General features: G+C 39.3%; 1 protein-coding gene across 1 annotated transcript in view; it reads right to left on the reverse strand.

Moving 5' to 3' along the window:
- The window catches only part of LOC128660625 (epidermal growth factor receptor), a 374,881-nt gene that overhangs the window by 168,578 nt on the left and 187,886 nt on the right, over positions 1–18,417 (reverse strand). Inside the window, exons 9-10 of the mRNA XM_053714556.1 lie at positions 15,989–16,121; positions 5,369–5,442 (exon numbers count right to left, since the gene is read on the reverse strand). Coding sequence (XP_053570531.1) covers positions 5,369–5,442; positions 15,989–16,121 — 207 coding nt within the window. The remainder of the gene's footprint in view (positions 1–5,368; positions 5,443–15,988; positions 16,122–18,417) is intronic.

Raw genomic sequence — 18,417 nt, forward strand, 5'->3', positions numbered from 1 at the left:
AGGAGGTTTATCCCTTATAACTTTGCACATCTAGACTGTGCAATATTTGCCCACTCTTCTTTGCAAAACTGCTCCAGTTCCATTACATTTGATGGTGACTGTTTGTGGACTGCAGTCTGCAAGTCATGCCACAGATATTCAATGGGGTTTAAGTCTGGGCTCTGACTAGGCCATGCAAGGACATTCACATTTTTCTCCTTCAACCACTGGGTTTTAATGTTTGCTGTGTGTTTTAGGTCATTGTCATGTTGGAAGGTAATCCTTCTTCCCATTGACAACTTTCTGGCAGAGGGCAGCAGATTTTCCTCAAGAATTTGATGGTATTTTCCCCCATACATTATTCTTTCTTTCCTGACAAGTGCTCCAGTGCCTGCGGCAGAGAAACACCCCCATAACAGGATATTACCATCTCCATACTTTACTGTAGGTATGGTGTTATTTGGATGGTGAGCTGTATTGGATTTCCTCCAGACATATCATTTGGTGTTGAGACCAAATAATTAAATTTTAGTCTCATCTGACCATACCACATTTTTCCATGTGGCCTCAGAATCTCCTAGGTGTTATGGCAAAGCTCAATCGTGACTGCATGTGGCCTTTCTTGAGGTGTGGCTTTTTTCTCGCGACCCTCCCATACTAGCCATGTGATATTGTTGTTCCTGCAACTGCTTCAGAGTTGCTGTGGGCCTCTTGGTAGCCTCTCTGACCAGTTTCCTCCTGGCTCTTTTATCCAGTTTGGTGTGACGTTCTGATGCAGAGAGGGTCTGTGTTGTACCAAATACCTTCTACTTCTTAATAATAGACTTTACTGTGCTTCTAGACATTAATAAAGCCTTTGATATTTTCTTGCATCCATCTCCTGACTTGTGCCTGTCCACAACTTTATCCCGGAGATCTTTTGACAGTGCCTTGCCGTTAATTGTTTGCTTCATTTGCACTAGCAGAGACTGAGATGCTCCAGGAAAGTTCTTTTCATGCTACGCGAATCAATATGCCCACAGCTGATCACAGTTGACTTTGTGTGGGCAGTTGAGAAGGTGATTAGCTACACCTGATTGAGTTTACAAATAATTTTAGGAGGGGGTGACCCTTTTTCCAAGTCAGTGATTCAGTTTTTGAATTGTCTTTATTTTTGCCTGACATGTTGGTGTTGTATCTTTCACTTGGATGTTATAAGTTGCACTGAGTAATTACAACTGGATAAACAAAAACTGTGTCTGTCTTTATTTCAGGCTGCAAAGCAACAAAATGTGATTATTTTCAAGGGGGGCTAATTCTTTTCAATACCCACTGTAATTAAAGGGACACTGAACCCACATTTTTTCTTTCGTGATTTAGACAGAGCATGACATTTTAAGCAACTTTCTGCTGATTGGTGGATAAATTTATCCAGCAATAAAAAAGTGCTGTCCAGAGTTCTGAACCCCAAAAAAGCTTAGATGCATTCTTTTTCAAATAAAGATAGCAAGAGAACGAAGAAAAATTGATAATAGGAGTAAATTAGAAAGTTGCTTAAAATTGCATGCTCTATCTGAATCACAAAAGGAAATATTTGGGTTCAGTGTCCCTTTAAGCCTTGGGGGCCAATTTACTATGATGTGGCGGATCATGTCCGCCCAACATCGCTAAATGCCAACAGCATAAGCTGTCTGCATTTAACATTGCACAAGCATTTCTAGTGAAATGCTTGTGCAATGCCACCCCCTGCAGATTCGCGCTAGCAGGGGGTGTCAATCATCAGGATCGTATCTGACCGGGCTGATTGCTGTCCGCCGCCTCAGAGGTGGTGGATAAGTTAAGGAGCAGCGGTCTTAAGACCGTTGCTTCTTAACTTGCGCTTCAGGCGGACCTGAAGCTGAGTGGGTCGGAAGCAGCATCTGCTGCTTCATAAATCGACCCCTTGCTCTGAATTTATTTTTTCCACTAAATTACACCACTTAAATTTGCCTTTAAACTAAATTGCATCCTAACTCTAAATTAACTCCCCTATACCTAAAGTTACCTCCTTTCTAACCATTTATACTTGACCAACTACCTAGAAAAATGTCTTCATAGATAAATGTTACCACCCTACAAAAATCAACTTTTACTTAAATGAACCCCTTTATAACTTCCTACCTAAATTTAACCCCAGTTAAGAATCATCTTCATGTAATTCCTCACAGCAACCCCCACACTGTGATAATGTTGATCAAACTTCCATCTGTTTAATTTATAATAATATATAAAAAAAAAGATTAATTAGAATGGTGATTTTTTTTAACAAGTAACACACACTTTCATCATTCAGAAAGTGCATACATTTTAAACAGCTTTCTAACTTACATCTATTATCAAATTTACTTAATTCTTTTTGTATCCTTTGTTCCTTTGTTGAAGGAGCAACAATGCACTAATGGGAGCTAGCTGAACACATCAGATGAGCCATTGACAAGAGGCATATTTCAATTTGGGGGGAAGGTTAAAATTAGAAGAAGTTAATTTCAAGTGGTTACATTTGGATGTGGTTAATTTTAGGAAAAGTGTTACATATTGAAAGGAGTTTTTATGGGGCATCACATTAAGGTTAGGATTAATTTAGTTGGAAAGGTTTTCAGTGGGGGTCAATTATGATTAGGGTAAGCATGCAGTGTTGTGTGGTCGCTTATAATTACTTTTAAAGTGAGCTTACAGTAAATGGGTTACAGATGGGTTTCTACTGTGCAGTTAGGTCGTTTTGCTTAGGTCATGGTTATTTTTATTTTTTTGTGGAAAGTTGCAGTCAGTGTTAACCTGAGGTGGCTAGTCATGGTTCGTTTATCTCAGTGGGGAAGGGTTAGGACAGTAGCAATGGGGTTTTTATTGTGCACATAATAACAACAGTCATATGATACTGTCTGTTATTCATAGAACCTTCAATTAAGATTATAGACATCACTACTGTAGAGGAGCTCCACTACTGCGCTCCCCAAGACCTGAGTGAATGCGGCAGTATGTCTGCTAGGGGTCTCCCTTCCTCTGTCCAAACCCTGGGACAGCACCTGAATAGTAGCTCTGACAAAAAAGCTTTCATTGATGAGCCTGGGGTCAAGTCAGCAGCTATATCTCTCCCAGCTGGGCTGGTCTTAATGGGCTCCCAGGCTGCTATCACTCCCTCTGCTTATGCTAAACCTTCTTCCAGGCAGTTGCCTACGTTCCCAGGCAGATATCAATCTCTCTGCCCACTGCTTTTTTGCAGGCAGGTAATGACTAATTTGCCTGCACTGCACTGTCTTTAAAAAGACTTTTGGGTCTCACAGGGGCAGCGCTTTGTGTACAGGTCCAAATACTCTGTAACAGATCTCCCCGACAGGGAAAAGTGTAGCCAGTAAGGGCCTAAACATTAGCCACTGGAAAACCTGAAAAAACAGGCAAGACCATTTCAAAAGGAACTACTGACTACGCTATATTTCACTCAAGACTTCCATCTAACAATACACCATTTAACTTACCCACTCCACATAAAACATATGTCGGAGCCGGACAGATAGGTCAGCATGCTAAGGCACTGAGGCTGAGATCTGTAGCAACACAAGGGTTGCAGGTTCGATCCCCGGCGAGGTCCACTCAGCCTTTCATCCTTCTGAGGTTGATAAAATGAACAGCGCCTTGAGACCCTTACGGGTGATTAGCCGTGCTTTACAAGTACCCTATTCTATTCTATGTCTATATTATTGTATTGACAATCTAATTGCTTTCAAATTCAGATCATGGTGACTGACTGTCAGGTGTCAAGCACCATGCACATGCTTGGCTTAATCAGGCTTGCCTGAAATGATCATTCAAATGGTGTCCTCCGAATAAAATAAACATAAAATTAGGCTTTTTTTAATAAACATATAAGGTAAAGCTTTTTTTTTTTTAATAAGTACCTATATTGGGCCAGATTACAATACCACTGAAAGTAAGCTTGCAACTCGCGCAGGATAGCGCGCATATCACAAGTTAAAAGTAAAAGACTGGCACAAGAGTGAAACCCAACGCACGTTAACTTCAGGAAATTAGATATCGCACTTCTAATTCATGCGCAAATCCAACCACATCTAACCATAACATGAGTTATACATATTTTAAATTTCAATGTTCTTTACATAGAAGAAAATGTTCTATTTATTTTTATGAAATAAATTAAATCTTTCATTCTATTGGCTGATATGAATGTGAACATGCAAATCAGCCAGTAGGAATGCAAGGGTGCCCCTATATAAAAGGAGTGCCTCACATTCCAAATTCAATGTGTGGCTAGTGACCAAATGAAGAGGACCTCTTTGCTAAAGCTCTGAAGATAAAGACCACCGCTTCTGCCGCCACCACCACTGTCGGGATGAAGATAAGAAGATGAACCCCCGGGATAAAGATAAGAAGAAGAACCACCGCCGGGATGAAGATGGAGCGCAGGCATCATCATCTATGGTGAGTACCTTCTTGGGCTTTAGTGTTTTGCTTTTTTGGGTGTTTTTTTTTTTTCTAAGATTAGGATTTCTTTTTTTATATGTGTGCAGCAAAAGAGCTAAATGCCCTTTTAAGGGCAATGCCCAGCCAAATGCCCTTTTCAATGCACTTTTTAGATTTTTTGTTTTTGTTTTTGTTTTTTTAAGGGGTGGGTTAATGTTAGAAGGAGTATTCTTTTTTTAAAGAAAATGACCTTGATCACTTTAGGGCAATGTCATACAAAAGGCCCTTTTAAGGGCTATTTGTAGTTTAGTTTTACAATAGTTTTTTTTTATTTGGGGGTGTTTTTTTGGGGGGGTATTAGAATATGCATAACTCTTTCTTTATTTTTTATTATAAAAGAAAAATATTTTTTTTTTTGTAATGTTAGGGTTTTTTATTTTAACAGTAATGGTAGGTATTTGTATTTTATTAGTAATAGTAGATTTTTTTATTTTATTAGTAATGGTAGTTTTTTTTTATTTTAAAAGGTAGGATTAGATTTTTTTTACTTTCACAGGTAAGTTTTTATTTTTTTAAAGGTAGTTAGTTTTTTTGGTAAAGGTTAGTCTATTTTGGGTTAACTTAGGGGGTGTTAGGTTAGGGGGTTTAGATGTTAGAGGGTTATTTTGCATTAGCGGGCTGGCGGATTAGGGGTTAACAGCATAGAAGTTTAGTTTGCAATGTGGGGTGGGGTGGTTTAGGGGTTAATAGTGTACATAGGTAGTTTGCAATGTGTTGTGGGGCTGGTGGTTTAGGGGTTAATAGTGTAGTTGGGAATTTGGGGTGGGCTCAGTTAGCGTGCAAGCGAAAAATGTCGTTAGTGCACCACTTGTAACCTGGCAAAACAAAGGTTATCAAAGCTAGATTCAATTATAGTATAGTATTTTTTGTAGTAGCTTTAAAATTCTGGACCAACCTGTGATTTCTCTAAGTGTTTCAAAGATCAGCAGTTTTTCAGGGTCCAATACAGCAGTTTTTGTGTATGCATCACTGAAACGTAGAAAGATTCACATTACATAGAATATGCAAAGATAGGATGCACACACACATATCATATTTGAGGGCAGCTTATAATTTAAAGAACAATTCTACTTGTTAGATACAACTGGATGTTAAAGATAAGGTCTAATTTATTAAATGGATTTGCTATGAAAGTATATGAAACTATAACCTAATCATTATTTTAAAATGGTTAGTAAATGGTAGTAAAATAATTACTTCCAATTATCAATAATAATTGTGAAGATTTATTACATTACACAAGCACATTATTTTGGGCACATCATACCCTTTTCATCAGATAGCAGGAAGTAGCACCCTATTTTGGAATTAATAATTGCATGCAGTTTTTGTTTTGTGCAATCATATGTTCCACTGGTGCTTTCCTACCACAAATTGTATTCAGGAGGTTTGGGTTTGAAGCAAACAGAGGTGTGTGGAATTTTAGCCATTAGAGGTGGACTCAGGGTAATTGGTGGTGGGGGATTTCTATTGGCAGGGTCAGCCGGGCCAGGAGTGTGGGTTTATAGTGCTGGGTTTTACTTTATGAAAATTGAATTTTCCTACTAAGGCAAGTGCTGTGGGAGGGGCAGTGTAACAAAGATCCTAAATCAGGACGTTCTTGCAAGACACAGAATTATTGAGAACTATTACGTTTACAGTATACCAAAAAATGGTGAGCACTATGGAAATTGAGGGGCCTTAAAGGGACATTAAACCCAATTTTTTTCTTTCAAGATTTAGCTAGAGAACACAATTTAAAAAAAGTTTCCAATTTACTTCTATTGTCAATTTTGCTTTATTCTCATGATATTCTTTGTTGAACAGATACCTAGGTAGCACATGCCTGAAGCAATACTTGACAGGAAATAGTGCTGCCATCTAGTGCTCCTGCTAATGAATAGCATTGTTGCAAAACTGCTTCCATATAGTGCTGCAGAAACGTGCACACTCATGAGCTTACCTTCCTGCTTTTCAACAAGGATAACAAAAAAACAAAGAAAGTTTAATAACAGATGTAAATTTGAAAGTTGTTTAAAATTGTATGTTCTATCTGAATCACAAAAGAAAAAAAAATGGGTTTATGTCCCTTTAATGGAAGAGTAGGGATGATGACTAAAATGCCTCTGAAAACAGGTAAACTGGTTAAAATGCTGACGTTCTCCTTAACTACAGGCTAAAAAGTTATTGCCGATAGGTTTAAAATTGTGAAAATTTTAAAGTCACTGTATGTGCAGAAAAGAGCCCATTCAAGTAAAAGCCCCTAGATGAATGAGTGATTTCAATGTTATAGGTGGTAGCCAAGAAGGAAGTAGTTAAGTATTTTAAAGGGACAGTATACACCAAATTTCATATAACTGCATGTAATAGACACTACTATAAAGAATAATATGCACAGATACTGATCTAAAAATCCAGTATAAAACCATTTAAAAACTTACTTAGAAGCTTCCAGTTTAGCTATGTTAAAAAGTTAGCTGGAACACGTACTACAAGTGGGAAAAACAGGCACTCCCCCCTCCCTCTTCCTTTGGATATGAAAATACCCTTTATACAAACAGAATCCATCTGGAGTAGGTATACGTCAGTTTTCTCCTAAATTTTTGGGGCTTGGTTAGGAGTCTGGAAATCAGAGCAATGTTATTTAAAAATAAGCAAAACTGGGGGGCGGAGCCAGCCATCGTCTAAAATGGCTGCTAAAAGCTGAAGCTCCAGACTAACAGGCTGTTCCGGAGCAACTTTCTACCCCACAACAGGTGCAAAAGAGACTCTAATCAGAGGAATCGGTCACCGGAATGTACAGAGATACCACAGAGCCGGTCTGGTACGCATCAGCCACACGGAAAGCAACTTGACAAGCAGAGAGGTGCGTGGTGCGTCTCCCAACTAGGCCCAAATGCGCAGTGCCGATTCCACAGACCAGTAAGCAGGATGACAAACGGCTTCACCGTAGGTAACTAACCGCCACAAAAACGCACATTAACCACTTGAATGTCATTTGGGCTGCCCGGAATCCTCAAAAGCCACCCCTTATAAAACATGTAAAATAAAGAAAAGAAGGGGCCTGTAAATATTAAAGGGGAATAAACAAAGGGAAAATAAAGGGGAATAAACAAAGAACTTTAGTAACACCACAATGCAAATAAAGCATTAGCCCCCAAAGCAGATCACAATAGCGCATCCAAGCCTAAGCACTACAGACAATGCAGAAGGTTAAATACCTTTGAAAGACAAGCCTCAAACAACCAGACTGGGCCCCCATATAAAGCGCTAACATAGTGACATAGCAAAAGAGGGAAGTGTGAACAGAGATAAAAAATCTTAATAATCACCATACTTAACAGGCTTAAAACCTCAATCCACTCCCTTTAAGCTTATACACTCCTCAGAGGGGGAAGTTACACCTATACATGCCGCATTGCAATGGCCTCAAAGAGACTACCTAAAGATAAATCTGCAAAAAGCCATACAACGACAACAGCGAAACTCAATAACTTTTTTAAGGTACTAGAAGACCCTGAACCAGATTCGCCTATATCCCAAGACCCAGCAGAAATGCAAGCAGACACAGGACCAAGTACCCAGGGCGCAACATCAGGAGACCCTCTTACGAGGGCAGAAATTGAAAACCTCCCTACAAAGGCAGACTTCGCTTCTCTCATCTCCCAGGTGGGCAAAATGATAAAAGATGGCCTCAAAGAAATTAAAAAAGACATATCGGAACTGGGGGAGAGAGTAGTTCACATAGAAGAGCACATAGACCAAATACATAATGATTCTGATTTACGTAACAGAACCTTGGAAGTCCAAGACTCATTAATACAACAGATGCAGCTTCAGTTGGAAGACCTGGACAACCGTGGACGACACAATAATCTCAGGATAAGTGGAGTATCTGAAAAAACAAATATGTCCCAACTACAACAATATTTGCAGAATCTCTTTCAGTTCCTTCTGAAATGCTCAGAACCACCACACATGCCCATAAAGCGAGCCCACAGGGCCCTGAGGCCCAAACCACCGGAGGGAAAGCCTCCCAGAGACATTGTGCTGAAACTACAACTTTTCACAGATAAAGAAAAAATGATGGAAGCCTCCAGGAAAATGCGCCAAATTGCATTCGAAGGAGTAAATATCCAGATATACGCTGATCTGAACACTATCACCCTGAATAGAAGAAGAGAGGCAAGATACTTAACAGCACACCTGCAAGAATTGAAAATCCAGTACAGATGGGGCTTCCCATTTAGCATAAAAGTTCTACAAGGCTCCCAATTAGCAATCTACAGAACGCCGGATGACCTGGAGGGCTTTTGCAAACAACTCAACATCCCTCAACCAACCTTGCCGCTCCTAGAAAAAGCACCACCACTGAAGGAGACAAGCTCTACATACGACCCCAAACCGCAAAGAAATACCTGGAACAGAATTGGCAGGAAAAGACCACAGCAGTTCTCAAACTCTACCGACTCGGACCTCAACAACACTTGAGACTATGAATATGTCAAGGACTAAATAAGTTTGTGCTGCAACATTCCTTTTTCCCCTATAAAACTATAGGTCAGAAGAAATGCCCACATAACCTGGACTATATATATTTAAGCAGGTTGGTTATAGAAACGCCTAGACGCGTGAGTATATTCAACTATTTTGTCATGCTTTGTATACTTAGAAAATAGACCCGCCAAAGGTAAATAATGCACCGTACTAATAGTTCAATATTAAATAGGAAGTAGCTGATACTCTCAGGTTCATATTTATTTATGAACGGGGTAGTATCCCCTTTGTTTTTGAATATTGTGTATGTATTTATGCAATGGTTTTATTTTCAGTTAATGTTATCAAGTTAATTGTTGTTTTGTTTGCACACATTGGAGACATGGCTGGAAATACTACTAAATTCGAAATAATACCACAGAGGCTGAGTGAGCTTAAACAAATTGTTCCGCACATTACAACTACCCAGGCAACACCTACCTGCACATGGATTAGACAGCAGATACAGCTTCATCACACCAAAAGATGGCTGTAAGAAACCTTAACATAACGACACAAAACACGAAAGGCCTCAACTCCCAAACAAAAAGATCGCTAGCACTTAATTGGTTCGCCAAATACAAAAATGAAATTGTATTTATTCAGGAAACCCACTTTAGACATAAAGAGGAACCCAAATTTACATCTAGACACTACCCGACAGGTCACTTCTGTTCACATACCCATAAAAAAGAAATGGTGTGGGGATACTTTTCCACAAATCAATCCACATTAGTAACATTACCAAGCACACAGACCCAGAAGGTAGATATTTGATACTTGTGGGTGATCTCTTCAACAAACCAATAACCCTAGCAAATGTATATGCTCCCAATACGGGACAAGCAAAATTTTTCAAGAAAATTACAGGGAAGCTGTTGGAGGTGGCTAGAGGAACCACCATCCTGGCAGGAGACTTTAACATAGCACTTAATCCCAAGCTCAACTGCTCCCTAACCAAAAGCTCCCAATCTCAGCACACCATTAAAACAGTAATGCATTGCCTTAGAACCACCTCATTACTAGATGTAAAAACGTATTCCTTTTACTCTAACCCCAATAAAACATATTCCAGATTAGATTACATCTGTATAGACCAGCTAGGGAGGATGCTAGCCAGAGACACAGATATTGAACCAACACCGTGGTCGGATCATTCATCCGTATCCATGTCATTTGACTGGCCAAGCAAGCCGATAACAGACTATTGTTGGAGACTTAACGATACACTTCTGTTACAACCCCAAATTCTAGACAAGGTAACCAAAACAATATCTGAGTATTTCCAATTCAACAAATCGCCTCAGTCCTCTCCAGGCATAGTCTGGGAGGCGCACAAAGCGGTGGTCATGGGCGAGCTTATCAAGCAAAAAGCTATCCTTACAAAGGTATATAACAGATAATGCAAACAATTAACAAGTCAGCTTCGAGAGGCAGAAAGTGCCCATATGCTTACACCAGATTCAGCAGATACCCTCACATTTCTTACCACGGCCAGAACTAACTTAAACAGGCAACTTGCTAGTGAAATACACAGGAAAGCATGCTACTTAAAAAAGCTATACTTTGCAGAAGGAAACAGGGCAGGTCAATTATTAGCCAAAGCACTGAAAAAGAAACAGCTAGCCCAATTCATACACAAAATGCACGACAATGATAACAAAGAACATTATGACTGTAAAGCGATAGCTAATATATTCAGTAATTATTACAGATCCTTGTACAATATTCCCACAGAGGCCACCACACAACTTTCCATACTAACTGAGGAGTACTTGGAGGAGGCCCAGTTGCCAACCATAACAGACGCACAGGCTAAGACTTTAGAAGAACCAATCTCAGCACAAGAAGTTATTATAGCAATAAAAAATCTCCCTACTTGTAAAAGCCCAGGCCCAGATGGTCTAACGAATGCCTATTATAAACAATTCCAACAAGTACTGGTGTCCCACTTAACCAATTTATTTAATTCTTTAGACGGTGAAGGATACCTAACAAAACAGCTTCTAGAAGCCCATATCACAGTGCTCCATAAAGAGGGTAAGCCCACGCCAGATCCTAGTAGCTACCGACCGATCTCCCTTTTAAATGGGAATATCAAAATATATGCAAAAATTCTAGCAAGTAGGATTAACTCTGTTTTACCAACTATAGTCCACTTAGACCAAGCAGGCTTTGTTCCGCTCAGGGAGGCCAGGGACAACACTATTAGAACCCTACATCTAATAGATTACGCTAACACACACAACATCCCTATGTTCCTGGTCTCCACTGATGCGGAGAAAGCCTTCGACAAGGTGGCCTGGCCCTTCCTTAGAAGTGCTCTCCAACACTTTGGGTTCCAGGACAACATGATAAATAGAATCTTTCAGCTATATTCAGGCCCCTCAGCGAGAGTTAGAGTTAATGGGGTATTATCTAATAGCTTTAATATCGCGAACGGAACGAGACAAGGGTGCCCACTCTCCCCAATCTTATTTGTTCTCATCATGGAGGCCTTAGCATCTCACATCAGAGCTAACCCAAATATCTCAGGGATACCCATAGGACCCAATCACTACAAATTATCAATGTTCGTGGACGATGTCCTACTTACGCTAAGATCCCCCACCCGTTCCATCCGAGCTCTAATGAAAGAGTTTGAAACTTTCAGTCATTTGTCCAACTTTTTAATTAACAGACAGAAATCTGAGATCTTAAATATTTCCCTCCCGCGAAAGGAATATTAAACACCTATGCCCCTACAAAGTAAACAACTCGCAACTGAAATACTCGGGAGTCCTACTAACCCCTAAGATATCACAACTGTTTGATGCTAACTATAAATCTTTACAAACCTATATTCAGCACACCCTACAAAATTGGCGAGACAAACCACTATCGTGGTGGGGCAGAATTCAAGCCATAAAAATGTCGATCCTACCTAAGATATTGTACATAATGGAAATGACGCCCATATCTCTTCCTAAACCCTACCTCCAACAGCTACAGAGAAATATCAATTCATTCATTTGGGGAAGACAAAAACCACGTATAAATGCAGCCACACTATTTCGTCCCCTGAGGGGGGGAGGATTGGGAGTCCCCCAAATGGAAACATACTATCACTCAGTGACACTTCAACACATTCTAGACTGGCACAGTAAAAGTAAAGCCAAAGCATGGGTGTCCATGGATTGCCAGATATTGAGAACACCTAAACCAGGTTCAATTTGTTGGATCCCTAAAAATCTAAGGCCCCCTCTATGCTCCACATCTCCCCTCTATAGGCATATCTTTGAAACATGGGACCAATAAGTTCAGAAATACCCGAAACTATCCTCACTGCAATCACCTCTTACCCCAATCTCCCCAAATATGGAACTCACAGGTGGCTATGAACCTTTAAGAAAACCAAAGTGACATGGGAACTCCCTGATGGGAACTCCCTGACTCAGTACCTATAATCACACTTCTAGATAATCGTACGCTTAAACCTAGAGATAGTCTATCATCTATATTGAAAGGAGCTTTCAGCTCATGGCTGAAACACTCTCAGCTATAGAACTTCATTCACAACAATCAGTCTAGGGATGATTTAGTTAGACCCCCCACTCCCTTTGAACAATTATGCCTATCGGAAATACCTCCCAAATGAACACTGTCCCAAGCTAAAAAAGCACTTGAAACTGCTAAACAACATACCCCTCCACTATTCACGACACAATGGCAACGATATCTAAACATTCAAATAGAAGAGAAAGATTGACAGATAATATATAATAACACACGCAGGTCAACCACCTCCACAAAGGTCATTGAAATGAACTTCAAGGTACTCATGCGCTGGTACTTAACACCACATAGATTGCATAAAATATACCCCTCCTCAACGGCGCAATGTTGGAGAAGATGTGGAGAAATGGGAACCATGGCCCACATATGGTGGCAGTGCCGCAAAATACATATTTTTTGTAGTTCAGTGGAGAGGGTACTTAGTAATATAATGGGAGAGAATTTCACTCTCACTCCCGCAATAGTGCTATTAAACCAAAATCCAACTCTTCAATGTAAATTACGCACCATTCTGACAAGGATTTGCATAAACGGTGCAAAATCGCTGATTGCACAGCATTGGAAGTCTGCGACAATTCCAACTACCCAACAATGGCTATCAAGGGTGTCAGATACTATCCCCTTGGAACAATATGGGTATTATAAAAGAAACCAATTAAATACATTCTTAAACATCACATTTTAATGGGAAACACTTTTAAACACATTAGAACACCTGCCATGAGAAAAAAGTGGTTACTATTGACTAGAAAGGGATTAGCCTCCATCCAAGAGTATGTCAACTACTTAAAACCAGAAAGATGAAACAGACTTAACAAATAGAACAGATAGAATACAAGCTCAAAATATAACACATTATAACAAATGTATTTCCAGTGATTGTTGTTAATGTTATTAACCCCTTAATGACCACAATGTACCCTGTATGTCACTGGTCGTTAAGGGTTTTTTCAGGACATAAAAGCACAAGTCTAGCAAGAACACACTATTAATGCACTCCCTCCAGCAGGCTTTGTGGAATAGAGCAGTCTCAACGCTGGTGGCAAGACCGTGCTATAAAACAATCAAGTCCCAAAAAAAGGCCAGCAACATACAGGGTACGTTGCTGGTCCTTAAGGGGTTAAAGTTAATAAGTTAGTTAAATTATTTATTCCAGTTATGGTTATGATGTTTAATCTAATTCCTGTAATCCTCACAAAGTTATTGTGTCCCCCCCCCCCCCCCCCCCGGGGCGAGACCTCAGATGGACTTTCGAGTAAGGGATTAGCCTCTAGATCTTTTTATACATGGACAATTCCACAGAATCAATAGGGAGGTTTTGCTCTTTGTATACACTGTACTTTGTAACACTCTTGATACATGCCTTTTGTATTTGTCTACTTACAACTGGAAAATTAATAAAAATTATTTAAAAAAAAAAAATAAAAATAAGCAAAACTAAAAAAAAAACTGTATGGGCTATTTAAATGGGTCATCTACAAAACATGTATGCAAAGAAAATTCTAGTGTATAATGTCCCTTTAACATAGAAGTAAATTTGGGTAGGGAGACAGGTCCTGTGGCACTAATAGAAAATCAGAATTTAAATTGCTGCCATTGACTATAGACAGCTTCAGACAACACTATATGGATAAGTGCATTTTTTGCACTGGTTGGTAGTAAAAATGATGGACATTGCATTATTGGTTCATTGTCTAGATGATTTGTTGTTTGTTGGGTTAGAAGTGTATGGAATCTTGAATGATAGCTTGTTGACTATGATGGGGTACCAATAGTTTCAGAAGTCCAATGGGAGTTGCTCTCCTTTCTAGGGATAGAGACACAGTGAAACAGCATTGTAGGATGGCTGAAAATAAAGTGTTAAAAGCAATTAAGGCAGTGTTACCATTGGAAATAACATTAAGGCAATTCCAAAAACTGCCTGTCATATTGAATCCAACTGCCTGCATATAGGGTAATCCAGAGGACAGCATATTTAAGAGAAGACTGAACATGGGCAAAAAAAATGTAATAGGACCAGGGCACATAATTAGGTTATAGGTTCAAATACAGGCAAATTTGAAAAACATTCTAGATTAATTTAACAGGAAAAGGATAGGGTAGGAAGATGTATTTACAACTGTACCCAGAACAGGTTTGGATGCATACTGGTGTGTGGCAGCTGGTTGGACAGGAAATAGAATAAAAATCTAACACTTTTTGAATTATTCCCAATTGCAGTGGTAATAGAGCTATGGGGAAATTATTTAACTAATAAGAATTTGGTTAGTAAACAAAGTTATGGGGGAATCTATACACACATTATTTACATCATCTTGACCAGTGGTTAATTATCTCAAATACCTAGTGCTCAGATTTATTTATATAATTTGTGAAGTGCAAGATGAAACTGAGGCAAGATGAAACAGAGGCATTAGAGGCGACAGCTAAAACTCTGTCAGTATGGGTTTAAAGAAGGAACATATAAGAGTAGATAAGATGGTGGTCATTCTAAGAGCATGGATCAAATGGGAAAGAGCTCTTGCATAATAACAAGGGCAACATGTTGTATGGCTTGTATCAGTATTTAGCTCAAGTGCTGTAGGAAGGACAATGACTTTTAAGGCACCAAGATGTGTCAAGCTTTGCAAGGTTCCAAGTTAGAATGTTATTCGGGATCCCAAATAAGCAACTGGGATGGGAAAATCATTTGTTTTTGCACCTCAATCATTTGGGGTAGTGGCAGTTAACAGTAAAGCAAGTGATGGATGCTAAAAAAAAAGTTTAATGGGATAGAAAACAGGGGTATAGATGTGCATTATGCCAAAGAAACACGGAGGCCCTAAAAACAAAATACTATGAATGCCATGACTTATTTGATACTTATATTTGTAAGGCAGAGCACTTTTTGGGGTATTTGTACATATTTTTAGTCTCCATGAGAACAGTGAAATGCAAATAAAGAGTGCATCTGGGGTTATATTATAGGTTTACTAGTATTTGGTGTATAAGAAAACAAGGGTTTAAATGGGCAAAACTAACTGAGGTACCGCAGACATCCAGAAAAAGATAGGGAGTGCCAGATGTTTATGACAGGGCTTCTCAAACAATGGCCCGTTTGCCACATTCAACCCTCTGAGGATTTTCAGAAACTGTAGTTACTGTTTAAATGGTCACTCAGAATTCTGGCATAAAGGCAACAAATTAGCTTTGAATTAATAGATAGGAGAGGTTGAATAATAATACAAAAATATTAGTGATATGGCTAGGTAATGGGGCAACTAGCCCTTAAGTCAATGTGTCTCTAAAAATAAAATAAATAATGATGAATCTCTTCTTCTGTTTATTCACAATTTATTTACGGCCTGGTAATTTTTCAAAGCACCACTGATATTTTTGGCAAAAATAAATCAATGGTGTGTTGAGTATTTTTTAAAAGACCATAACAAATATACTGGTTACTTACCCATCTCCTGCTACAATTAGAATTCTCAGATCTCCATTAATCTTTGTACAGTTTTTAAACATGTCAATGTTTGAAGCATTTAAGGATAAAACATTTCTCAACATTCCAGTTCCTATTCCATCACAAACTTTATCTAGTAGAGAAAGATATGAATTGCATGTTTATCACAATAATTTAAAGCACATTTTTTATTTTATTGTATAGGGGGCTGTTTTGCCCAAAATCACCTCTCTTTTGGCTAGATTTAGAGTTTTGTCGGTAATGACCCGCATAGCTAACGCTGGCTTTTTAGAGTTCACAGAAGGGCTGCGTTAGGCTCCAAAAAGGGAGCGTATAGCATATTTACCGCCACTGCAACTCTCAATACCAGCGGTGCTTACGGAGGCGGCCAGCTTCAAAAACGTGCTCGTGCACGATTCCCCCATAGGAAACAATGGGGCACTTTGAGCTGAAAAAAAACCTAACACCGGCAAAAAAGCAGCGTTCAGCTCTTAACGCAGCCCCATTGTTTCCTATGGGAAACACTTCCTAAGTCTGCACCTAACACCCTAACATGTACCCCGAGTCTAAACACCCCTAACCTTACACTTATTAACCCCTAATCTGCCGCCCCCGCTATCGCTGACCCTTGCATATTTTTTTAACCCCTAATCTGCCGCTCCGTACGCCGCCGCAACCTACATTATACCTATGTACCCCTAATCTGCTGCCCCTAACACCGCCGACCCCTATATTATATTTATTAACCCCTAATCTGCCCCCCCACAACGTCGCAGCCAGCTACCTACAATAATTAACCCCTAATCTGCCGACCGGACCTCGTCGCTACTATAATAAATGTATTAACCCCTAAAGCTAAGTCTAACCCTAACACTAACACCCCCCTAAGTTAAATATAATTTAAATCTAACAAAATAAATTAACTCTTATTAAATAACTTATTCCTATTTAAAGCTAAATACTTACCTGTAAAATAAACCCTAATATAGCTACAATATAAATAATAATTATATTGTAGCTATTTTAGGATTAATATTTATTTTACAGGCAACTTTGTATTTATTTTAACCAGGTACAATAGCTATTAAATAGTTATTTACTATTTAATAGCTACCTAGTTAAAATAATTACAAAATTACCTGTAAAATAAATCCTAACCTAAGTTACAATTAAACCTAATACTACACTATCAATAAATTAATTAAATAAAATACCTACAATTATCTACACTTAAATCTAACACTACACTATCAATAAATTAATTACATAAAATACCTACAAATAAATACAATTAAATAAACTAACTAAAGTACAAAAAATAAAAAAAGCTAAGTTACAAAAAATAAAAAAATAATTTACAAACATTAGAAAAATATTACAACAATTTTAAGCTAATTACACCTACTCTAAGCCCCCTAATAAAATAACAAAGCCCCCCAAAATAAAAAAATGCCCTACCCTATTCTAAAATTAAAATAGAAAAGCTCTTTTACCTTACCAGCCCTTAAAAGGGCTTTTTGCGTGGCATGCCCCAAAGAATTCAACTCTTTTGCCTGTAAAAAAAAACATACAATACCCCCCCCCCAAAATTACAACCCACCACCCACATACCCCTAATCTAACCCAAACCCCCTTAAATAAACCTAACACTAAGCCCCTGAAGATCTTCCTACCTTGTCTTCACCATGCCAGTTATTACCAATCGTTCCAGGCTCCGAAGTCTTCATCCAAGCCCAAGCGGGGGCTGGCGATCCATCATCCGACTGAAGTCTTCTATCAAGCGGCAAGAAGAAGTCCAGAAGAGGCTCCAAAGTCTTCATCCTATCCGGGAAGAAGAGGAGATCCGGACCGGCAACCATCTTGATCCAAGGGGCATCTTCTATCTTCATCCGATGACGAGCGGCCAATCGGAATTAAGGTAGCTTGCATTCTATTGGCTGATCGGAACAGCCAATAGAATGCGAGCTCAATCTGATTGGCTGATTCAATCAGCCAATCAGATTTTCCCTACCTTAATTCCGATTGGCTGATAGAATCCTATCAGCCAATCGGAATTCGAGGGACGCCATCTTGGATGACGTCATTTAAAGGAACCTTCATTTGGACTTAGGATGTCGGAAGAAGAGGATGGATCCGTGCTGGAGGTCTTCAAGATGGAGCCGCTCATCATCGGATGAAGATAGAAGATGCCGCTTTGAAGAAGATGGTTGCCGGTCCGGATCTCCTCTTCTGTGCGGATAGGATGAAGACTTTGGAGCCTCTTCTGGACTTCTTCTTGCCGCTTGATAGAAGACTTCAGCCGGATGATGGATCGCCAGCCCCCGCTTGGGCTTGGATGAAGACTTCGGAGCCTGGAACGATCGGTGATACCTGGCATGGTGAAGACAAGGTAGGAAGATCTTCAGGGGCTTAGTGTTAGGTTTATTTAA

Source organism: Bombina bombina, chromosome 5 (genome assembly GCF_027579735.1).
Source record: "Bombina bombina isolate aBomBom1 chromosome 5, aBomBom1.pri, whole genome shotgun sequence".
Classification (NCBI taxonomy): domain Eukaryota; kingdom Metazoa; phylum Chordata; class Amphibia; order Anura; family Bombinatoridae; genus Bombina; species Bombina bombina.